Raw genomic sequence first — 24,684 nt, forward strand, 5'->3', positions numbered from 1 at the left:
TGTGTGTGTGTGTGTGTGTGTGTGTGTGTGTGTGTGTGTGTGTGTGTGTAATTTTGGTTTTTTGAGACAGGGTTTCTCTGTGTAGCTTTAGCTGTCGTACAACTCACTCTGTAGACCAGGCTGGCCTGAACTCACAGAGATCCACCTGCCTCTGCCTCCCAAGTGCTGGAATTAAAGGTGTGCACCACCACTACCCAGTCTTGTATCTATTTTAAATTGACAAAAACTATACATTTATGACATACAATATGATGTCTTGATATATGATATCTTATGAGACAACTTCATGCTATTGACATATCCAACTTTCTCAAACTATCTTATATGCTCCTTTTTTGTGACGAGGACACTTAAAAGCCCACTCTCTTTGAAATTTTCAGGGCTGCAATACATTGATAGTTACTGTAGTCAGTAAATCTCCTCAACTTCTACCTCCTCTGACTATCTCCCTAAAATGCTGGGTAACTACCATTCTACTTTTTCTTCTGTGAGTTGGACTATTTTAGATTTTACATACGAGGACATGTAGCATTTGATTGTTCTGTGCCAGGCTTGTTGCACTTAATATAATATCTCCAGGCATTTTAGAAATTAAAGATAAATTTGACTTTTTGGTTCTCCTCAGTAGCACTATTTAGAGCTAACAATGGTGTGAAGAGGTTCTTTTCTCAAGTCTAATAGAATATACCAGCCTTTACTATCTTGTTGCTGATAAGGGCATATATCCCCCATACATTTATTGACATTTTCATCCTATTCATAACTTCTTGTTTATAGAAAAAAGTCAAAATATTCTTGAGGTCATTTCCTGTATACAGGATAATCTTCTCAGCATTGATCTTTAAAAATTATTGTCAAGAAGTGTTCATGAATCAGACTCCTGAGTTCAGGAACTGTACATGGACCTTAGTTTGCCTCTTGGAGCTTACAGTAGATTTGTAATAACTCTGAGTTATTTCCATGTTATTGATTATTCTCACCAGAAGCAAAGCAAGGTATTTTTCAAGAAACAAATGTGAGGCCAGATGTGGTGGCCCACACCTTTAATCCCAGCACTTGGGAGGCAGAGGTAGGTGGATCACTGTGAGTTCAAGGCCAGCCTGGTCTACAAAGTGAGTCCAGGACAGCCAAGGCTACACAGAGAAACCCTGTCTTGAAGAAAAAAAAAAAAAGAAAGAAAGAAAGAAAAGAAACTGAAATGTAGAGGGCAAAATAGGTCACATCTGGTTACCCCACATGGCCAGACTTACAACCTGACACGAGAAAAAAAGACTATATAAACAGTAGGCCAGCATAACCACCTGCTCCCCAGGTTAGCTGCATGAGACAGCCAAATGCAGCTGCTGTTGAGGGAAGAGCATCTTATGGGGACACAGAAATGCTCACAGTGCTGAGTCAAGTTTATGCTTGGCTCAGAATGGCTAAGAGAGATACCAGACACCATCAGTGGGTAGGGAATTTTAAATTGTTTAACTGGAGCTTTTAGTGAATGTCTCAGAGCTGAGACCCAGTCAGTCACTCTTATTAAAAGCAAGTGCCGGTTAATTCTTAGGGGATGACTGGAACAAAGCCTGCTTTGACAAATACTTGTCCCTAATTATGAATCAACTTGCCATTTCATATTGGAGCCCGCCTTAATTGACTTGGCAGATCACCATGTGTTTCCACTAAGGAAAACGGAGTGTTGGATAAATGTACAAGTTTTGGATAGTACTTTTCTACTCAAAGGGGGAATTTTCTCATGGATTTATAGATGAAAAGTTATTTGGAGTCACTAATTTTGTTTCTTGTGTGTTATCTTTTTATATTTTATATGCTTAAAATATCTAAAACTAAGAGGACCCCTCCAGTCTTCCCTTGTTTTTTCACTGTAGAACTCTGGTTTCAGGACTGGAGAGATGGCTCAGCAGTCCTTCTGTAGAGTATCCAGGTTCAGTCCTATTACATACATGGCAGCTAGAACTGCCTGGGATCTGGCGCCCTTGTCTGGCCTCTGTGGGCACCTGGCATGCACATGTTACATGTACTCATAGGCAAGCAAAACACTCCTACATATAAAATTAAAATAATATGAATATTTTTTAAGTGTCAACATTTTTTTTGTTTGGGTCTCAACTCCATTATCATCAGAACACTTGACCAGAACAGACAGATGTCCAGTTGTCCCTTATTTATAAGATGTGGCTAAAATGTTAAAGATCTTGTTTAAAACAGTTTTAATTAATGTGGTCAGTATGACTTTCTCAATGGTTGTCATGTCCTTTATTATATTACATTGCTGTGTCATAAAAAAATACTCCCTAGAAATGTAGGCGTCAGCTTCGACTCTGACTTGAGTTGAATGAGACTGGAAATCTCAGGCAGCCTCACACCAGTCTTATGGTGCACCGCACAGCAATACAGTAAGAATCTGCCTTAGTTCCTGGTTATATAAGATGAAAAATGCCGAATTAGACACTGTCTTGATACCCAGCTAACAACCATTTCCGACTCAACTTGTATTCCATTGGTCAACCCAAATATCTTCTTCACCATTTTTGGGTGTAATGTGTAATTATTTTAAAGGTCATCCTTTTGTTACTGTCACCTGAGCTGCTTTCCAGACACTTTAAGCTCATTTAGGAAGGAGTTGCTTCAGTCAGGAGAGGCCAAGTGCTGGCAGTGGCCTAAGTCTTCAGGGTTTACAGAACAAGGCTGATGACATTACTGCACCTCCACCGGAGGCAGATGTGGTTCACTCCTAACCCCCTCACTCAGCAAGTTGGGAAGCAGCATTCCTGCCAGACATTAGAGAACATGGCCTGCTACATGCTCAGCCCCTCACATTCTGAAAGCTAGCACAGCTCACAACGACCAGTCTGCACTAGGACAGGATCCGTGAAGCCTCTTTCCGGAAAGAGGCAGCCAACACAGGAAACTATCAGTGCAGCTTCCTGACATTGCTGGAGCCTGAGAGACCTGTGGTGGTTATTAGGTTGTACCTGCGAAAGGATGATGATCCCATCATTTTCCTTACAAGCTCCCCGAAGTCACCACAGGCTTCCTGCCAGTGAGACTCCTGTGAATCCAGTCCTGGTCTTGAGTGTCTCTCCTGTTTGTTTCTTATTTAAAATCTCTGTGAGGAGCCTGGAGGGTGAACTGAAGAGGGATACATTCCAGCCTGTACTATGATGAGTGGAAGAACTCTGAGCAGTTCCTGTAAAAGAGGGTCCTTCTTCCACTGAAGACTGAAGGCACTGAATTAAATTACCCCTAAAGTCAATTTCCAGTTCTAAACATTTCTAGCTCAGATTTTCGCCTGATTGTTGGGTTCATTAATAGTCAACTGCTAGATAAGGAAGAAGCAAATTAAAGCACTTTACTGTCTTTAGAGTATCTACTGCCCCAGGCATCTGGCCAGTTTATTTCCCATCTCCGACAGCCTTTGAAAGGGAGGCAAGGGAACCTCTGTAGAATTTATCCTAAATCACCAGGCTTTGGCTCAACATAATCCCAGAAACATTGTGATAGACCTTCAGAGGCTTTGCCTGCTTAAGTCTAAGTCTAGAGAGAAAAGACAGAGGAGTCAAGTAAAAAAAGCACTTTGAAGGTGCTTTCTTGGTAATCTGGAGAGCCAATGATTACCCGTATCACTGCTGAGTGCTGGAGAGCTTTCTTTAGGATTAAGTGGGAAGCAGTCAGCTTTGATGTCCAGTCTGTCTTTTATATTCACTAGGGAAATTGTATTGATAGCCTTGGGATAGGAATGTGTAAGGTGGTGTTTTTAATACCTGTTAAACTAGGTGTAGTCTTTAATGGTACGGAAGAGAGACATTCCTAGTAATCTAAAATCTCCCACAGAGTTCTGCTGACTCACTCAACAAATTACCAGAATAGCTGTATCATATTGAGCACTAAACACACAAACAGAAGCACAACACTTGAGCCTGTTATTTCCTCTAGTTAAGGCCTTACCTGTTATTTGTTCTTAGGTTGGCCCAGCAGTTCCTGAGAATGTTGACATAATTTTAACAAAGCCTAATCTTTTGTTTAGATTGCCATCTTAAAGCCTAAATTTAATTTTAAAGCCTTCTGGCAAATACAGATATGACAGTCCATTGTAAAATAATTGAAATGTTTGTACTTCCCTTTCATGATAATAATCTTCTATTTCATTTGGAAGTTAACTCTCAGAATGCAGCCCTGTGTTAGCTAGTGTGGACCACTGTAGTGAATGTCCGGCATTAGTCACTATGGAGGAGAGTATGAGAATGGCAAACAGTTTTAGAGGTTTCCATCCATGGTTACTGGGCCCTGTTGTATTGGGCAGCACAGTATATTACAGCAGGAACGGGAGGCTTAGAAGGCCCCTTCACTCCTCAGCTAGAAGCAAAGACAGGACAGGAAGAAGGTTAGAATCCCAATGTGTCCTGCAAAGCATGCCCCCAGAGACCTAACTTCCTCTAACTCTATCCTACCTCCTGAAGGCTCTACCACTCCCTACATGTCCAGGAGACAGCAACCAAGATTCTAACACACGTGCCTTTGGGGACATTCAGAATCCAAACTAAAGCAAGCTGCCAACAAAACATGTTTGGCGGCTTGGTGGTAGAGCGGTTTCTCCAGAAAATTGGTCTAATCACATAGACAAACGTGTTTTCCTTTGTGTTCCTTTTGACAGTCACCAGGGATGTTTGTTGCACTGGGCCCCTCACCGACACCCACATGTCTGTGTCCTTCCATCCTGCTGGATGAGTAGGCAGATCTGAACTTGCCTCCTTTCCTGAGATCTCGGTCCTGAGCAGCTGAGTCATCCCTTTCACAAGACTCTGCTTTATTCATTCTTCACACTCCGATGCTTCTCGCACACCCCTTTCTACTTTCTTCATCTTGAGAGCTGCACTGTTTCTGCTCCCCATGCACTCTTTACCCATTTCATGCTCTCTGGGAGTGTAACAGTAGCTTTTAAAATGTCCATGCAAGCCATCTAATACAGCTTAAGGGGCCCTGAAGATATATGTACACAAGAAACTTCCCCTTCACTTTTTAGCCCCTACAGGCTGAGACCTGTGCATCACCTAGAACAAAGCGGCTGTGTGGAAGGCTAAATTAGACTGAAACTCTCTTCTCAAAGGTCCTAGAAAGCAGAAGAGCTCAGAGTTTGCACACTGCAGAAAGAAAATTTGCATTTCCTCTTTTGTACAAACCCCACCGCAGTCTTCAGTGATGCCTATAAGCCACTCTGACACATTTACTGAGTTGTCAGTAAAGAAGTTGTACAGGAGCAAACCTTCTGAGGTCTAACACTGTTCGTCCTTTTCTTCCAGGTGCTTGGGAGTTCTGGCAAAACATATACATGCCTGGCTTCCTGTCATTATTGCTCATGCCCAGCCTTCTCCTTCTCAGTGTTACGGAAGAATGACAGCCTGCTGGTAAGAGTGGGCTCTTACCACTGCACACAAGTTGGGAAAGAAAAAGCTAGCCTCATTCCAGACTTTATGAGCCACATACATTTTGGGGGGTAAGGGTTTATACAGAATGGGTATTTCCCTCAATGTTGGAAGAAATTGTGGTTTATGATCCTTGTCTTAGTCACCTCTTGGATTTAGCCTCCTAAAGCACAATGTCATTTTTGGTATTTTACCAGTTTCCTGCTTTTTTTATTTAAAAGGTTGTAGATAAGATTATGGGAGATAGTAAGGTAATCTTGAAAATGAGTACCGCCCAAGTAGATGGTGACCCAGTAAAGAGAGAACTAAATAAAAGACGCTCCCACATCATCCCCCTGCTCATAAAGACATCGTGGCCTCCCCCTCCCCCTCACATGGAGCAGGAACACCTCTGTCTATCTCTCTAAGTCCTTGTAAGTCCATCCGAGTCCAGAATATCAAGTAAGCCAGCACATATCTGCACATTCCTAGTTCTAAAGGAAAAGAAATGCACTGCCCTCCTCTCCTAAGAGCTGTGGCTAGTTCTTAGTCTCACCAAAGCAGAGAGCAATAAAGTTCACCTCATTCCTCCCTTTTTCATACTATTAGCAACTTAAAATCTTGAAAGTTTGGTGCCAACTTGATTATCTCTATTCATTCCTACATACACACACCATGGACACACACACCACTAGCCAATAGTATAAATGTAAAAATAGTATAAAATAGTAAAAATGACAGGATTGAACCGTGGTCTCTCGGAATCCAGTGCTGACATAGGCCTAACAGGGTCATCTCCCCTTATGTGTACATGTGTGAGAATGTTCCCTGTGCTCCTTCCCCACCCCACAAGGTAGCAATGGCTAAAGTGAAGTCGTGGCCCTGCATGTTCATTATGGTGAAGCTATATTTGAAGCTGCTGAGTAGCTATTAGGTTCGCATGAGCTCACTGGGGAGGAGCAATGAGCAGTAGAGTGTCTCAAAGACTGTCAACCGTTGGTGTAACCACACTCTGAAGGCCAGGATGAAACCATGGCAAGGCTTCCCTCTCCTTGCATGTGATAGTGAGGTCTTGATTAGACTGGCCAAACATGATCCTGCTTGTTCCTAACAGGTTTGTGTCTTGTATTCCAGTGTAAGCATCTCCTGGCAATTTATCTTAGTCAGGTTATGAGAAACTGCCAGCAGCTCAATGTGTCTGACAAGCAACTGACAGAGCTCTTGATGGAGAAGACACAAGAAGTATAAAAGTTGCAGACAGAACATCGTCTTTCGAGGCAGAAGCCTATCAGGAAATACGTTCAGCATCTTACGGTTCATAAGGTGGAGGAATGAAATGGACTTCCAGACTTGTGACTGTCACTTTGTCCTCACAGGCTACAGGACAGGCTCTGGATTGGCACTGTAGGCTGCAGAAGGCTTGTGTGTGGTTCAGAGCTCTTTATGATCCTAATGTGAACCAGCTTCTGAGCTCCACTGGTAGAAATGTTCCTGGGTAGAAGTCAGTATTGTTGACTCAAATAAAGCCTGAACCATGTTGTATCTGCAGTTAGATCAAGTTACTAAAGTGATTGATAGTAATTTTTTAAAGATGGGACGGTAGACCAAACTAAATGAAAAGGAAACAGATTTGGTCCAGGAAAAGGACTAAGGAGGTAAAGCCATGACAGCCAGAAGATCCAGGAGTGTCAGCAATTCCCTGCCTCTCTAAGCACTCATCCTTTTAGGAACTGAGGAAGCAGAAAACTAGAATAGGTAACTTCATAGCCTAGGGAAGCCCACCCCCATCGCTGTGCCCCCAGACACAAGTGTTAGCGAGCAGCTGCTGACTAAAAAGCCAAATACATGCTGCCGTGTTGTGTGGCCGGGTGAGCATCATGTTGAGTTGTAGCGAAGGAAAATCCGTTTCTCTGCTCATTGGGCAACTTGGACTCAGAATGAGTGGCCTCTTTCAAGCGCCTTCAGGGTAAGGTGCAGACGGCGGTACACCAAGTGCAACAGGCCAGCGAGTGCCAGGAGCTGGCCTTTTAACAGTTTTATTTCACTAACTGTAACACATAAGTCGGTACTTCTGCTTAGTAAACAATCTCACACTGTGGGTTCAACAAACTTTAATGTGGGAAAGACGCAAAACCCAGTACCTAGCTCTAAAAGCGGGATTCCAGTAGAGAAGGGACCCCATAGCTCCAGTTTCTACCTCTAGTGTTTTGTGTTCATGGAAAATACTGAACTTAAGTTGCTTCTTATTATAATTCTACTTTAAAACATAGAATATCATTCCCAAAATTGATACTACAGTATCTTGATTGAAGAATTATACTTTAGTTTTCTGGGTTGCTGTCCTGGGAACAAGTATTCGTTAGTATAGCCAACTTTTATTTTTTCCATTGCTGTAAGTGAAAAATACTTACATTATAATAGTTCACAGCGTTTCACAGTAAGCTAAGTTTCATTTTCTATCATCAATGTGGCAGATTCTCAAAAATAAAACAGTCTAGGAGTCAGTTCAAGCCATCATCCACAGTCAGAGCAGCAGAATAGATACATAAATGAATATATTTGTTAACCTCGGAGCCTCCTAATTGCATGTGCATATTAGCCAGACTCATGTAACTCCAGGCAAGTATTCAGAAGAGGCAGGTCACATGCTTGAGAGGCGTGGCATCTTTCACAGTGAGGAGCAGCCCGTTGTGTCTAGTCCCATTGTTTATTTTAAGCCGCCTTCTCCAAAAGGCCAGAGCCTAGGTCATAAGCCTAGACTGAGAGTAGACTGTGCCCCAGCCTGCCCACCCCCACCCTTGGTATTGGTCTGGCAGAGCACATATCTGGAGATGATTCTGTGGAAGGTATAGCGGAAGTCTCGGTTCCTGTAGGCATATACAATGGGATTGACAACTGAATTGGCATGTGACAGGAGGATGGCAACATTCATTACCCACTTGGGCTTGTCCTTGGCCGAAGCTGGATGGAAAAGAGAAACACAGTTGATGGCATGTACTGGTAGCCAACACAGAGCAAAAATGCCCACAATCATAGCCAGTGACTTGGCCGCATGGATCTCTCTCTGGAGAGTTGTCCTAGAGTGGTCCATCAGTTCCATGCGCTGAAGCTGCTTGCAGGCCACCATGAAGATTTTGATGTAGATCACCAGCATTATGAGAAGCGGAGGAAGAACACACCCGAAGAAGTTGAAATATACCATGTAGCTCATGGGGACCACATTCTCAAAGAGACACTTCACAGGACAGCAGCTCTTATTCGTGATTCCATCCCCAGGTTCTGTGCAGTTGCTGGTGGCAGTCTTTTTACTGTTCCAACCCAGGAAAGGAGTCAATCCAATGCCAAAGGCGAGGACCCAGAGGACAGCAATAGTCCCTCTTGCTCGGGTCCCAGTGACCAAACCTTTATACCTGTCCAAGAGAACATCATCCATTATTGGTCATTTCACAGTATTCCTTGACCAGAGCCCAAGGGCCCACCCCTGCTGGTGTCCTGACCCTTTAGCTCTCCCAGCCTTAAAGGCTTACCCCCAGAGCACCATGGCCATTACTTAAAACTAGAGTCAGGGGAGCAGCTGTCAGTTTTGCTGCAGCAAGCTCAGTAAGGCTGTCATTCTCACCAAGGTGTGGTGGCACCTCCCTATAATCCCAACACTCAGGAGGCAGAGGCAGGGAACCTCTGTGAGGACAGCCTGGTCTACAAAGTGAGTTCCAGAACAGCTGGGACTATGTGGAGAGACTATCTTAATGTGGGGGAAGGGGGTCATTCTTGACTTGGCACTTGTTTCGGTTTAGTGATGGTCAGTGACAAAAGGTACAGTTGTCTTCCAGCCTTTGTAATAGCCTCAGCACCGGGTGATTTTTAGATCTCCTGTAAGGTGCTGTCCGATTGTTGAGCTACACCAGTGAACAAAGCATGCACATGCTCTTATGTTAAGAGACCAGCTTCGTTAAGGGGAGACATGCGTATGAAGCCCGACTCACAAGGTGACACCTGAACAAGGGTCCAAGGACCCCCTGCATTTGGGTGGCACGAATCACTTCTCTCAGCCCCACAAGTCTGTTTCAGAGCTGGTTGTGATGGGAGCACGCATGAGAGCCTCCAACCAGGAGGCCGAGGCAGGTGTTCCTGAGCCCGAGCTCAGCTGAGGCCATAAAGCAAAGTCTTATCTCACCAAAGAAAATGGCTTCCGACTCTGCAGAAGCATCGTTGCCTTCTCTGCAGACATAACACAAGTTCTGCTAACACCCCATCTACAGAAAGCTGTAGGCACTAGGGAGAGTTCCAGAAACTTGGGAACTCAGCATTGATAACTGGCCCTTAACTTGTTCCATGTTTTCCCTCAACTAGAATGGCAACCACCTAAAGACAGACCCTATCCTGTCCCAGGACCTAGCTCAGGGCCCAGTATTTTGTCAGTTCTAAATGCATAGCCATTATGAAGATATTCCCCGTTGCTACCTGCTAGCAGTAGCTTTGCGGCAACTGTGTACTAGGAATTCTGGATGCAGTGGCCCGGGCAGGCAGGAGAACCAGTACAATTTACAGAGAGAGCCAAAGGAGATTTGCTTCGAATACAGTGATGGTTCCTGTCTGCCGCTTCCTCTCAGCAGTGTGCGGCCGAGCTTCAGGGCCTTTACTACAGGCCCTGCTGGGCTCAGCTGCTCACGCCATTTTTCTTGGCCAGTGAGGAAACCATCTTAAAAATGTTTTTCCTTGCCAGTGTCTCACCAGGGATGTCAAATAGCACAATTAGCCTCTGCAGGGTAATAGAAAGCCTCCACAAAGGCTGGGCACTCAGAATCCTGTCTGTGAGACGGTCTGTGCTACAGCTCTGCCCCTGATTCAACCGTATTTTTTTTTTTTATTGATTTTCTGTTCATTGGTGTTTTGCCCGCATGAATGTCTATCTGTGTAAGGGTGTCAGAAATTCTGGAACTAGCATTACAGACAGGTTTGAGCTGTCTTATGGGCACTGGGAATTGAACCCAGGTCCTCTGGAAGGACAGTCAGTACGCTTAACCACTAAGCCATCTCTCCAGCCCCTCGACTTCACCTTACTAATTTAGTTCAGTGGAACATAGAGCAGCTTTGGTGGAGTATCTGATAGGCAAATCCTACCATTCTCTGGGCAGTGATTGGCCTAAGTTGGGTAGTGAAATGTCCTGGCCAATGAGACCATAAAGCAGGTCTGCGGGAGACCTCCAGGCAAGTCTGACTTCCCAAAAGGAGAGCATCCCAAGAGAAGAGCTCTGCCCTTTGCCAACCCCGCCCCCTTTCTGCTTCTGACACTTTGGTGACAGGCTGTGATACCCACAGCCTCCCTCGGCAGCCATCTTGTAACCATAAGGACCAAGGGGAATGACAGCAAAGGAAGGGAAGAGCCGTGGTCCTTAATGCCATCTTTGAAGGACTAGACCTTCGTGGCTCTATAGTCTTGTTTCAGGAAATTAGGGAGCCAGCAGTAGAGTTCACTTAGGGTTGTCGAGCATGCGCAAACCCCTGGGTTTGCTCACCAGCATCACAAAAACAAAGGTGTGATGGCACATACATGTAATCCCAAACTCAGGAGATAGGAGTAAAAGACTCAGACATCCAGGGTCAGCCTTAGCTACACAGAAAGTTCAAGGCCAGCTTGAGCTACACGAAACTCTGTGTGGGGAGAGGGAGAATTAAAGAAGCGACTTGGTAGCACACATTGGTAGGAAATGCTGAAGAGGTGGAGGCAGGAGATCGTGAATTCAAGGCCATGTTAGGCTTCATCAGACAGAGAGGAGACAGAAACAGAGACGAGCATGAGAATTAACACAGGCACACCTGTTAGGTCCTTGTTCCCGGCACTATCCCACGCTTTCTTATTTTACTTTCTTTTAAGCAGTATTAGGACCAGCAAGACGGCTTAGCAGATGAAGGGTCTTGCTAGCAAGCCTGACAACCTGAGCTCCACCCCAGAACCCACATGGTAGAAGGAGAGAACCAACTCCTTCAGGTTCTCCTCTGACCCACACACCCATGTTGTGTCCCGTGCATACAGAAACACAAATAAATAAATGTCCTTTAAAAAATAAAAGCAGTGTTAGATTTGGAGAACCCTGTTCATGGAGGCAGCTTCCCACTACAATTCAAAACAAAAGGACTCCATTCACAACCGAACTTCTCAAAATTGCTGAATCCAGACTGCCTTGGATAAGGAAACAGCCGACGCTATCAGGGAAGCAGCTGCTGACAGCTTGCCCTGTGAACCTGTTGCCACGTCTCTCCCATTGTTTGCATGTTTGCATTTCACTTAGGCAGTCTCCCTTTGTCCTGTGCACTCTGCTGGGCACCGGAAACCTAATCTCTGCCCTCATAAAACATTAGCTCAGCCTGGCGTCCTGATTAAGCCTCTAATCCCAGCACTCGGGGAGGCAGAGGCAGGCGAATGTCTGTGAGTTCAAGGCCAGCCTGGTCTACAAAGTGAGTCCAGGACAGCCAGGACTACACAGAGAAACCCTATCTTGAAAAACAAAACAAAAAAAGGTAAGTCACTTGGCCACTGAGACTGGCTTTTAGAGGGACAAGAGACAGAGCAGCCAAGAAATTATTTCAAACTTCAAGAAAATGTTTCCTGGAACCAGGATTTCAGGATTTCATCCCTGATGATGAAATGGATACTAGGAACAGGACCAGTAGGCCTTGAAGGTGGATTAGATGGAGGGATGGCGAGGACTCAGGGGTGATGCGAGGTTTCTAGGGGGTTTTCCCAATATCCTAACATTCACGGAAACGGATGAGTAAGGGCTAGAAGCACAGAGATTAAGGTCACGGGACGAATGGTATTAGTTAACTGATGACGATGATCCGTAGAGAAGATGCAGAAAGAAAGGTCAGGGTGGTGGGTGTGGTGGCATGCCAGCGATCCCAGCACACAGGAGGAGGGGGAGGGAAGGTCAGGAGTCTGAGGCTATAAGCTATGCAAGGCTATCCCCTCCTCCCTCCTCCCCCAAAAGAAAACAGGTCATTAAAGCTAAGGCTGAGGAGGCAGAAGGATGCAGGCCTGTGTGAAGAGATATTGCCGGAGCTGAGCCGTGGCAGAAGAAAGGGTGAAAAGGCTGGTTTTGAACACAAGTGCTGGGTGGTGACAGGGGCTGTTTCTTCTCTGAGAGCAGCTGTCATTTCACAAAGCTGAGGAAGGGAGCGGAAGCTGGAACACAGGGGTCGTCCTCTTAGGGCGAAGAAAGGACAGCTTGCCAGGCTTTGGGATGGGAAATGGCTCTTGGGATTTGATGGCGATGCCACTTTGTGTCTGACAAGATGCAGGCTGGGACCATGGGGTGGGAGCTGAGAAGGAGGGAGGGGAAGCCTAAGGGAGTGAAGGGACGGACTGGAGTGCCCTAGCTGAGGGACTGAGTGGTCAAGTGTCCACCAAGGATAGCAGCAGTAGGACAGAAACGGTCCAGGAGGCTGGAGTTCGTCAGTAAAGACAAAGTGAGGAAGTCTTCCTACAGGGACTTGAGGTGAGGTTGAGAGAGAAGCAAGACAGACCTGACCTGCAGGCCAAGGCCCTGCCTCAGGTGTAGGGGGCAGTAAGGGAGGAGCATCCCTTGGGGAGCGAGATGGTAGAAGGCGCAAGGAGCACTGAGAGATGTGGGGTGGGGTTAGTGACCTCAGTGAGTGGGAGGAGAGGTGGGACCCTGAGCCCTGAGCTAGAGGACTGATGAAATGAAGGTGTTTTCGCCTTTAATGATACAGGGGCGGGTTGAAGAGGTGGGTGGGTCCGTTGCATTCATCACTATGCAAAGACTTCCTAACTGCTCCCTGACTGGCTGTTCCAGGCTGTAAACCTTTGAACCACACAGCCAGACACCAAAGCTGAGAGAAGTGCCTGCTTCCTCCCCGCTGCAAACACACATGCACAGCACGCGCCCCCCTTCTCTTTGGGCACACTCTGCCCAGAAACCGACACATCCCACTAACCCAAGCCTCACTGGGAAGGGGCTGCTAGCCCAGGCTATAGCTATGAACAACAAGGCTCGGAGCTTAAATGACTTGCCCACTGCCACTAAATCGCAGCAACATGAAGCCCATTGAATTGATACCAGCATTGCCCAAAGTGGTTATTTCCTGTCTGAGGGACCCCTAGCCCTTCGGGGCTCATCTTACGAACCCCAGTTCCCCTTCTGCTGTCTCCCAGCCATGCGTCAGATGCTTTAGTTTCTTCCCCCTGGCACAAGAGCTGCTTGCCAAGTCCTGGAGCCACTGTTCTGCAAGCCACACACGGAAGTCAGAGGAAAGGGCCTCTGCCACCCTCTGAGCAGCCATTCTCAACCTGTGCATGGTGACCCTTTAATAGGAGTCACCTGAGACCATTGGAAAACAGAGATATTTACATTATGATTCATAACAGTAGTAAAATTATAGTTTTAAAGGAGCAACAAAAATCATTCTATGGTTGGGGCTGACCACAACATGAGGAACTGTATTAGAGGGTCATAGCATTAGAAAGGATGAGGACCACTGCTCTAGGGAGAGAGAGCTGCAGGCTCCTCGTTTAGTTAGAGGGCACACCAGCCCCATGACAGCCAACCTCAGCCTCCATGCACCTGGACCTAAGAGCAGGGAGGAGAAATGGCAAGTGTCCCTGTGTTGGATGGACACTGGAAGGGCTGACCCCTGGGGACCCTAACATCTGAAGGCTCTGGTCCCCTCCACCTGTGCTCCATTCTCTCCCTGGCCCCATTATTTGCAGCAGAGTCTGCACCCGGCTCTCTGTGCACCGAGGGTTCTCAGAGCATCCTCAAGTCGACATCTTCACAAAATGTTCCTGAAAGGCCACGACCTCCCAGTCTCTAGTCCTCATGCCCGTCAGCGTTCTGCTGTGGAGGGTGAGGCCAGGATGTGTGCTCCAAGAATATGGCAAACATGGGACAGGCAGTGAGGAGAAAGCGCAGGCTCGATCCAGTCAGGGCAGGACCAAGCCCCGCCTGTATAGTCCACATTAAAGGGTCAGCCTGGGAAAGTGCAGGCTCTGGCAAGTGGCTGTGGCACTCCAGTGTGTCCACAGCTACCCCAGATCCTCCTCATGAAGCTCATTAGCTAAAGGGATTGGTAGAAACAGCCACGGGGAAGAACGGACAGATGAGCAGTGTGGCCGCTGGTTACATATGAAGGGGCTGGGGACTGACTGGCCGCGGGCTGCAGAGCAAGTGCTGGCCTTCCAGGACAGGTTCTGCTGCTGTTCAAACCGGGCCACCTTCCCAGCTCTCGGGATGCTTCATCCGATTCAGCCTGGGCAGTGCCACAGCCTGGGCCCTCTCGTAGGCTCCGGAGCCCACCTCTAACCTTCAGCTGTGATTTACACAGATTTCCATAGCACTTTACATGGCTGGGAGCGAGGATGGGACTAGCAGAGCCCTTGTAGAAATGGCGCCCTGTGCCCCACCCCGAACCCACAGCAGACCATTTCCTAAATGCACACTGCTGAGCGAATACCTGCTGAGGCCCATCGCTGCTTCCAAACACAGACATTTCCTGTCTGTCTATCTATCTATCTATCTATCTATCTATCTATCTATCTATCTATCTACTTATTTATTTATTTTTGAGACATAGTCTCAATTTGTCCATACTGTCCTGGAACTCAATTATGCAGCCCAGGTCAACCTCAATTCTAGGATGACCTTTTCTTTTTTTCCATTCAACTTCCTGAAAGCTGAAAATAAGATGGGAGCCATCAAGCCTGCTCTATGTACATACAGACTTAGAAAATGTCATGTTCTCTGACTCTACACACACACACACACACACACACACACACACACACACACAGTGAAAAATGGACTAGGGCATACCACTCAAACCTGTACAATTTTATAGCTGGATTACTCACAAAATTATTAGCGACAACTGTGCAGGCGGCCCGGCAGGGCTAGGGGCTGCCACGGTTCATATTTTAAAAATACCCAGAAACCTGAATGGGGATCCTGGTCAAATGTTTGTCAGAGAAAGACCAATGAGAGGCGTGCTGAGCCGGGAGGCTGTAGCGGTGCTGGGTATGGAAGCAAGCTGGGGTGCGGCAAGCTGGGGTGCAGCTTTCCAGTGTCAGCACAGCACTGGTGCTCTCCTCTCCATGCCTGGGAGCCCAGGGCCCCGGCCGCATGGCAGCAAGCGGGGCCTCTTCCTTGCTCGTGAAGACTGCAGTTCTCTCCTGACCCCAGCTTTGTCCAGGCAAAATCATACACGAAGCAAAGCAGACATCCTGGTCCCACTTGCCTGCCACATACGAAGTAATTCACAGGATGGAAAGTTACACGGGAGCAGAGAAATTCACGCTGGAATGGGCCACTGTGTTCCTCGGTACCCCGTTACTGCCACACTCCTAGGTACCTGCACGTTACTGGACATTCTCCGTCTCCTTCCAACGGAACGGGCTCCTCAGCAATAGAAACGAGCCCTGTCCCACCCACAGGCGGCCCTGCACCCAGAAACAAATGCCAAGAGCTGATTTAGAAAAGGAGACCAGGACTCCACTATCCTGATCACATAGGGGTGTTTGAGAGCCACTTCTAGCTGCGTTCGGGGTCTGCGACAAGAGGGACTATATACATGCTGGATGAGGAACTAAACTTTTTCCTGGCTACATAGAGAAACTGTCTCAATAAACAAGCAAACAGAGAAGGAGGGGGGAGAGAGACAGAGAGAGACCCTTTCCCCCCAAGTCAGTTTGGGTTGCAGTTTTTATTATAGCAATAGAAAGAAAACTAGGGAAATTGGCATATTTGAGATAAGTAACGCCTGAACATTCGTACCTGGAGGGAAGGCTGATGTCTGACATCACACAGGAGCCTGAGACTTTGAAAAGAGAGGCCCCAGGTAAAGCCACACCGTCAACCAAGAACCTGAAGCCAGAAATGGACCCAGAACCAGTCGATGAAGCAGGCTACATTGCTAATGATTTCCAAAAGTGCCAAAGAGAGGAGGGCCTTAGTCTTCTTCTGAGACACGGCTGGTCAGTCTCCATCAGTCTCAATTTCCTCTGCTTCTTCAGCTTCTCCCGTAAACTTCTCAGGACATCCCGTATAGGACTCTGACCTATGAACAACAAGCTGGTCCACCCTCAGCTACAAATAGTGAAGAAAACATCTGCAAAGTTACAGAGAGAGCTGCCAAGGGACCCCAGGAGTCCCAAGAAGACAGTCACTTTAAGAGACACAGTGAACCTAGGGAAGGATCGGCAGGGAGGCAGAATAACATTCCAAGCAGGAGAAGCCTGTGCAGGGGCCTCAGGACATCAAGTTCCCAGAGGTGAGGGGTCCTGGAAGCCAGAACAGACACACGGCGGGGAGTGCTGTGTGGACACGGGGCCCCAGGGCACAGTGAACAGGGCCAGATTTCAGCTGCGGTGTTGAAATCAACAGTGGAAACAGCTGCCACGCACAGAAAGTCACTGGGAGGTTTGTGGCTGGCGGGCCCGAAGCTACACAGGCAGGAAACAAAGAAGGGGCACTGGGAGGTGAGAGGGAGGGGTGTAGAGCAAGAGCCTCCATGTGGTAGAAGAGGGGCAGCACTGGGCCCCAACAAAGCAGGAGGGGCTGAACCGGACAGGCAAGGACGGAGAGCCCAACCCCTCCAAACTCCACAGCCGACTCCACTTCCCACCTGAGGGCACAGCGGAGGCCTGAACTAGACCTGGGCCACGAGCTGCCAATACTCCCCGCGCCCTAGCGTTCAGAGCAGCGCCCTACGGATGCCCAGAAGTCTGGGAGTTGCCCCGGGCTCACTCTTGTCTCCCTACAGCCAAATTCTACCCATGTCAGCAAGCCCTGGTGGACAGGACTCCTGGATTGCCATCTTCAGATGCGAGCACACCACTTCATGTTACCTGTCAGACCCGGCAGCCCTTCTGGAAGACAGCCCCTTGCCAGCTCAGCCGCTTGGGAGGTGGAGACAAGAGGGTCAGGGGTTTGAGGCCAGCCTGGGCTATGTGAACTATCCTGTCTCAAAAACAAACAAACAAACCAACCAACAAAAGTCGATCCAAAACATTCTACTTTATAGGCCAGTGTCAGGCTTGCAAGCGCGATGACCCGCGTTCCTGCGAGTTATCCTGTGCCCTCCGTATGCACACCGTGGCATGTAAAGACACAGAAATAAGTGTAAAAAGATGGTGGCACACAAGCAGGTGTCCACCAGGGAGCCAGGAGGCCGTAGGGTGACAGAATTGATCAGGTTGCTCCAGCAAGCGCCGGTGGTGGTTAAAGAATGGAGCGTGCTCGCTTTCTCTTCTGTGCCACCCTCTTACACACCTCCTAGGTCCACAGCAGCCTGCCAGAACCTTTAGGACAAGCCCTGAGCCCCCGAGGAAGCCTCCAGGCACTCTGTGACCAGCCTGCTCCACCCCTACTGCTCTGCCTCCCAGCCCCTCCCTCTGAGCTTCTGAGGGGTGGGGCTCAGATACAGACACGCCCACACACCCCACAACTCTTGGCCCTGCTCCTTCACACAGGCTCCACGCATGGCCCAGTGCTCTTCCTTCCCATGCACCCCATCCACACGCCTCAAGCACGAGCATCTAGAAAAGGTGTCCCGCTCCTTCAGCCAGAGTGTTCTCAGCTTTGCCTCTGTCCAAGAAGGTGGACCTGCAGCCACTGGCAGGGTCTCGGCCTGTGAAGACCGAGAGGATCATGGCAACATCTTTATCTCAAGAGAATGACCACACTCAGTTCCCGAAGGTCGGGGATGAGTTGGAAGTAGTAGGAAAAGCTGGACCACAGACTCCTGAACTGGAGGAGGAGGCAAGGATAAGGTCCCCACAGTCCTTCAGCTGCTAGGGTGCTCTGCGCACAAGCACTGTTGGGACCAACACACAGCCTCCTCTTCCAGTCACATTATTCTTTAGCTGTCACCATCTTCTCTGTCGAATGCAATACTTACAAGACCGCATCAGCACCTGCTGGTACCTCATTCACCAACTGTTTATCAAGGGGCCCTCCTACAGAAGCCGGGTGTGTCTGGCTTCTCTCCCCGTGGCTGTCCCCACGATGTTTTTGGTCCTCGGAAAGCAGGCTCGTGCAGCCCTGGCTTCCTGTGTTATCTAGCTTCTCAGGCTAGATAACAACCCTGAGCCTCATCTTTGGCATGCCTGCTCCACAGAGACCTCAGACTAGTCCTGAGGAGGTATCTAAGACTCAAACCCACCCACAGAGAGGGCTTTAATCACGTGCGGCTGCTGTTCACAGATGGAGAACTCCAACATGGTACATGCTTTGAACAGCTAGCTCTCTCAGCAGGGCGCACTCATATGGCCATAGGCCAGATAGAAGAGAGGAATCCTGCTTGTGGCTATGAGAAAGGAGCGTGCAAGGCTGCAGACTCTGCCTATAAAACAAATGCAGACTGTCTACCTGAAGAAAGTGTTTCCTCTGTCACTCGGCATTAGTCACGGTTCTCTAGAGGAATGGAACTTATAGAATGAACACATGAACACACACACACACACACACACACACACACACACACCTATATAAAAGGGATTTATTAGAATGGTTTATAGGCTGTGGTCCAGCTAGTCCAACAATGGCTGTCTACCAATGTCAAACCCAAGATCCAGTAGTTGCTCAGTCCCTGAGTCTGGATGTCTCAGCTGGCCTTCAGTACACGCTGGAATCCTGAAGACGTAGGCTCTGATGCCAGTGAAGGAATGGCCTCGCCAGTGAGAGCAAGCAGGCAAGGTGGGCAAGCTTCCTTCTTCCATGTCCTTTGTATAGGCCACCACCAGAACTGGTGGTCTGGATTAAAGATGGATCCTCCCACCTCAAATGATTTAACTGAGAAAACTCCCTCCTCTCGGGTTTTAGGTCACTCCTGATGAAGCCAGGCTGACAACCAAGAGCACCCATCACACCTCCCACCAGCTCATTCTCCTAGTTGCACCCACTCCTTTCAGAACCTGGTCTAGTAGATGATGGTCTAAGGTGCAAAACCAGGTACCATTTCCTGGCACGGCTGGCCCCGGGCTGTGACCCTTCCAGGTGAGCAGAGAGGCTACAGGCTGTGGCATTCTGGGCGCAGCGCTGGGCCTCACTCAGTTCAAAGGAACAGCCCATGATGGCCGGAGGGACTGGGCCTCCCGCCCCTCCAAGGAAACTGTGACCAGCTGCAGCGCCTGTCAGCAATCGGAAGTGGGATCAGACAAGAGCCAACGATGGCATTTGCTGCTGGCTTTAAGGTTCCTGCTCCCGGCCTGGAGCTGGAGCGAGACAAGACCCCTTCCGGCTAACAACCATGGATAAACAACAAAGAAGAATAAACAAAGCAACGCCCAGTTGGGTAACTCTGGGCCTGCGTTTAAAGCAGGAGCCAGGATCTGCAGGCCGCACCCCAGAATCTGTAGCTACCTGCCCTCAGCCCCATGGCACCTGCTGCTTGCCTACCTTTCCCAGCATCTCCAAGCCCTCTTCCAGGCCTGTGAGGGATCCCCTGAAAACAGTTTCCTCCGTTAAAGCTCATTAAATAAGCTGGGCATGGTGGTACACTCCTGCAGTCCCGGATACCCAGGCTTGAGCCCAGGAGCTCCAGAACAGATCTACATATTTTTTCTAAACAAACAGATGAACCAGTTTTTCTTCTAACATCTTACCAGAAAGCTCTGTATAGATCCAAGGCCCTGCCTTTTTTTTCAGAACATATATTCCTACCTCCCAGACAGAACATAGTAACACACCATACAGATACACACTCACTCACAGAGAGAGACAGAGAGAGAGAGGCTCAGTGTGACAGAAAACAGAAGGAAGTACGAACATAGCCCTTTCATTCTGTTGATCTAGTAAGCACACCTCCCTCCAAAACACTGTCCATCCTATGGCAACTCGAGAAAAAGGGTCATGTCAGCCCTTCCGGAGAGTCAACCATGGGAAAAGGGGAAACTGAGTCCACGGGACAGGGGAAGGAAGGCTTCCAGAGTGAGTCAGCTCTGATTTGGCTATAGCATGGAGGGGAACAGGATTAGGCTACACAGGAGGAAGTACTCCTGTGGGAACCAACGGAACCAGCCAAAGGATGACGTGAGAGCCAGAGCCTGCTGTGGGCAGAGCCGTGGCTCACCTCCCACAGTCACCAGCTCACACCCCAACTCTGCCGTGTACATCCCTAGCACAGCCCACTTTGGAAGGTTTCCTGCGCAGGAGTCTCCACCAGGGCAGGAGGAGGCAGCTGTCTTGTCACTCCCAGGGCAGGAGGCAGGAACTGTCTGTCACTATAAGGACAAAGGGCAGGGCCTGGTACAAGCAGTCTTTCCCAATGAGCACGCAAGAATCATTTTTACGCCTGGCATCACCTCTAGGCTCCCTTTTTATGTGGCATCATCCTTTCACATTAGTGAAAGTCAAGGCCAGTCCACAGGAGCCAGGGTTTCCTGTAGCACACCACCGTCTGACCAGGGGAACCCAGCCTAAGCATTTGCCCAGGTAAGCATTCAGTGCGCACACCCTGGGCTTTGCTTCCTTACTGCAAGAGAGACACCACCTCCTAAACAGGTTATTGGAGAAAAAAAATTTTTTTTTTTTAAGTGTTGTATGTGCCCAACTGTAGGTACCCAAGGAGACCAGAAGAAGGTGTTGAATCCCCTAGAGCTAAAAGCACAAGGCAGTTGTAAGCCAGCCTAATGAAGACTGACAGGAGCTGAACTCTGGTCCTTTGGAAGAGCAGCGTATGATCTTGATTCTCCTGGGTGTGTGTGTGTGTGTGTGTGTGTGTTTGTGTGTGCGCGCGCACGCGCGCGTGTGTGGGTACAGGGTCTCCCACTGTAGCACAGGATGGCTTGGGACTGGGACTCACTACGTAGCCTCAAACTAGCCCCAAACTGGTGATTATCTTCCTGCCTCAGGCTCCCAAACGCTGAGATCACATGCCTGGCCACCACACAGCTCCTTAGTTGGGCACTTCTGTCCTGATGCCCCTCTGTAGCTCCATGGCCCAGAGGAGGGTCTCGGGAGCAGCCCAGAGTGTAAGATTAACTCAGACCCGTGTCAACAGGAGAAGCAGAGTTCCAAAACCTGCTGATATTTGGAGGGTTCTCAAACTGGACATAAACAACAGACCCAGGCTAGACATTATCGCTGGAAGTCCACATGAGCCCTACCCCATAAACCCTGATTCAGTAGGACCCAGTTGGGTCCTGTAATCTGCATTCTTTTCACACAAGGGTCTTACTGTTGCCCAAATTAACCTTGAACTCCTGGGCTCGAGCTATCCCCCTGTCTCAGACTTCCTGGAACTACAGTCATGTGCCACAGAGTTCAGCTCAAAGGAATCTACGTGTCAACCTGCTCCCACTGGGTTATGCTTTGGACTGCTGAGGGCAGGAGGCCCATCTCACGCCCCATCTCGCTCCCCATCTCCCAGGAGAGGGCTTAAGGAAGGGTGAGAACCCGAGTACTTCTCAATCTGCCACAGTGTGAGGTTAGACACTCAGACCTGCCTGGGTGTGGGTGGAATAGAAGTCTGCTGTGCACACCACCAGACTCTGGGGGACAGGCCTGAGGGTGGGACTGGGGCACATTCAGCTCCACACTCATGTCTTCTCACCCTTAGCAAATGCAAAGGAGAAGTAAAGAGCCTGTGGTTCACATCTGTTTCCCCTTAGACACCCACACCCGTTTTCTTCAAGACAGGCCCAGCAAAGCCCAGGACAAGAACTAACAGATTTAAACATTTATGGAACTTCCTGCTCCAGTCACGTGGCACAAGAGATACTTGGAGTGGGTCCTGGGTGAGCTGCTGTGTGTTTGGGGCTCTGCCAGGGCCAAGCCCAAAGGGCTTCCCCTAGATGGGCAGCTCAAGCTGGGGGCATGTGGCTGCTCCATGGGAAAGAAAAAAAAGTTCAGAAGGCTCTCAAGCACTCACTGTGGGAGGCAAGAGACAAGGACAGACACACAGGAGTGTGGAGAAGAGAATGCCGTGCAGCCCTGCACTCTGGAACCCCTGAGTTGTGGCACACTTGATGTACAAAGACTCCTGGTTAGATGCCAAGGGTGGTGGATGTTGGAACAACCCCCCCCCCCCCCACACACACACACACACGAGCCAGGGCTTCCTGTTCCATCTGGGACCCAAGACAACCCCCAGGGACCAGGCACATCACATCTGCCTATTACAAGGGCTCGTGGGAGCTTGCTGCAGATCAATTCCCCAACCACGTTTGTCCTACATACACCAGCTCACTGCGGACAGGATCCACATCTGGAAACAGCAAGAGGGTCCTTCCACATCACCTCAAGCCCTGGGCCACACACAGCCACGTGAGACAGGCGAACGGCATGGTGAAGGTACAGTGCCAGGTCTGAGTTTTGACTCACAGCTCCGCCCCTCTGCCGGTGGCAGCATCCTGAACCAGACCCTCACCTCCCTGGGCCACCAGCCAGAGGACAGATGCAGGTGACAGCATCTGTCCTCTGGAAAGTAACAGGATTAAAGTATGTGCATTAACTGGAGTTGCTTTGCACACAGAGCTCGCTGTGTTCTTCCCTTTCTTTTCCTACTCTTGTGCCTCAGTTTCCTCATCCCAGCTCCAAAGCTAAAGACATCCAAAGCTCACCTCAGAAATGCTAAAGGACCCAGGCAGTAACAATCATCAACAAACTCAACTTTAAATTTCTTAGCTAAATAAGTGGGAACCACTCCCCTGCTAGCTGGCTCCCTACCCTGGAACCTGTTTTCTCGTCGTGGAAAAAGGAGAAAGAGGTTTTAGCCATACTCTGAGAAAGGCCACAGTCACCAGTTTTCTGGGCCGCTTCAGGCTGCTGGGCACTGCCCCGGTATACAAATAAGGCTACACAATGGGCTAGAGGCTCTAAGGCTGTTTGTCAGTGTTCAGTCCGGCGAACCAGAAAGCACAGTAGCTCTTTCAAATATCTGGGACTAATCTGAGCCACCGCGGAGCTAATAGGAACTAATAGGAACCCGCCGCTCCTAGCGTTCCCCGCCAGAGTTAAGCGGCACTTTTCCCTTAGATCGGCCTGGCCACCTCTTCTCGAAGTAGGCACAGTCTAACGCTGGATCCTTAGTGCTGTGTCCCTTCTAAAAGTACCGATTCCCACAGTCCAAAGTCGCCTTGCTTCTTAGCTGAAGCTCAGAGGTCTTTACGCACAGGTCTCCCATCAGGCAACTGCTCTGATCCGCATGGCCAGCTCCGGGCAGCAGCTCTGTCCCTCCAGAGGGCTGGGAAGGTGCATCTTTCGCCACGACGACGGTGAAGATGCAATCCCCAAACCTCCCGAGCCTGAGCTACCCCAGCTCTCCGGGTATCTCTCCCAGCTGGCGCTTCCCAGAGCCCCTAAGGGCGAACTTATGCAGATCCCCTAACGTGGGAGCCACTGGAGCATCCCTGACGGTGGCCTGCTCTGTCGCCCCAGGAGGGTCTCGACAACCGGCAGAGGAGATGGGAGATGGCTGGCAACCTCCACGCCAGCACCCTTGCTCTTAACGTGTCTAGCGTGCTCCTAATCTGGTCCACCTGGGATCCCAGAAGGTAGAACCGTGGGCCTGGAGAGGGCGCCCCTCCGTAGAACTTTAGCCCGGCCCAAGCAAGAAAGATCTGCCTCACCTGAGCGGGACGCAGATGGCCAGATACCTGTCGACGGCCACGGCCAAGAGGCTGAAGATGGAGCTCTGTGTGAGCACCAGCACGAAGCAGGCGAGGAAGAGGCAGCTGTAGAAGTCCGTGCAGAAGCCCAGGCTGATGGTGATGGCGAAGGGGATGGCGAAGAGTCCCACGGCCACGTCGGCCGCCGCGAGCGACACCAGGAAGTAATTGGTGGGGGTCTGCAGTGCACTCGAGGCTCCCACGGCGGCGCACACCAGTAAGTTGCCAGCCACCGCCAGCACGGCGATAACCAACTCCAGCGCCACGTACAGCGCGTCCTGCGTCTCTAGCTGCATGGCCCGGCCAACCCGGCCCGGGGAGTCGTCTACCGAGTTAGTGTCGGGCGTAGGTCAGCAGCTAGGGCGCCTCCAGGCATGGCCACGGCGCCCAGCCCGCGCGTCCCAAGCCGGGTCTGCGCCGCCCAGCTCGTGCGCTCCGGACGGGGGCGGGGGCGTGGCCCTGCGGGGGCGTGGCCCTGCGGGGCGATGCTCATTGGCCTCCAGCCAGGAGCGGGGCTTGGCCCCGCCCCCTCCCGGGGTCGGTCCGGGAGTTGCTCTGCAGCGCCTGGAGGAATGAACTCCCGCATTTCCCTCGGGCGCCGGCGGGAGCCGCTCAAGAAAGACACCTGGAAGCTTCGCCACCTCCCGCCAGGGC

The 24,684-nt window shown here is 49.5% G+C and overlaps 2 protein-coding genes across 2 annotated transcripts in view; one reads left to right on the forward strand and one right to left on the reverse strand.

Annotated features, from left to right (window-relative positions):
* Nucleotides 1-6,960, forward strand: part of Zswim7 (zinc finger SWIM-type containing 7) — a 12,356-nt gene extending 5,396 nt beyond the window's left edge. Inside the window, exons 4-5 of the mRNA XM_055594015.1 lie at nt 5,307-5,411; nt 6,543-6,960. Of these exons, the coding sequence (XP_055449990.1) occupies nt 5,307-5,411; nt 6,543-6,656 (219 nt within the window). The 3' untranslated portion in view covers nt 6,657-6,960. The remainder of the gene's footprint in view (nt 1-5,306; nt 5,412-6,542) is intronic.
* A 542-nt stretch (nt 6,961-7,502) lies between these two features.
* Nucleotides 7,503-24,443, reverse strand: Adora2b (adenosine A2b receptor). Its single transcript, XM_055594009.1, has 2 exons — nt 23,992-24,443; nt 7,503-8,818 (listed from the first exon to the last, which is right to left on the reverse strand). Exons 1-2 carry the CDS (start codon nt 24,324-24,326, stop codon nt 8,155-8,157), a joined length of 999 nt encoding a protein of 332 aa, XP_055449984.1. The 5' UTR covers nt 24,327-24,443; the 3' UTR covers nt 7,503-8,154.
* Between the last annotated feature and the right edge of the window lie 241 nt (nt 24,444-24,684).

Source organism: Psammomys obesus, unplaced genomic scaffold (assembly GCF_907164565.1).
Source record: "Psammomys obesus unplaced genomic scaffold, mPsaObe1.curated_primary_1811, whole genome shotgun sequence".
Taxonomy (NCBI): Eukaryota; Metazoa; Chordata; class Mammalia; order Rodentia; family Muridae; genus Psammomys; species Psammomys obesus.

What these genes read in the sequence shown, in the direction of transcription:
- Adora2b (XM_055594009.1), bottom strand. Translation starts at nt 24,326, where the DNA reads ATGCAGCTAGAGACGCAGGACGCGCTGTACGTGGCGCTGGAGTTGGTT. An exon ending in GCCATCTGCGTCCCGCTCAG is followed by an intron (nt 8,819 to 23,991) that starts GTGAGGCAGATC and finishes TCTCTTGGACAG; the next exon opens with GTATAAAGGTTTGGTCACTG.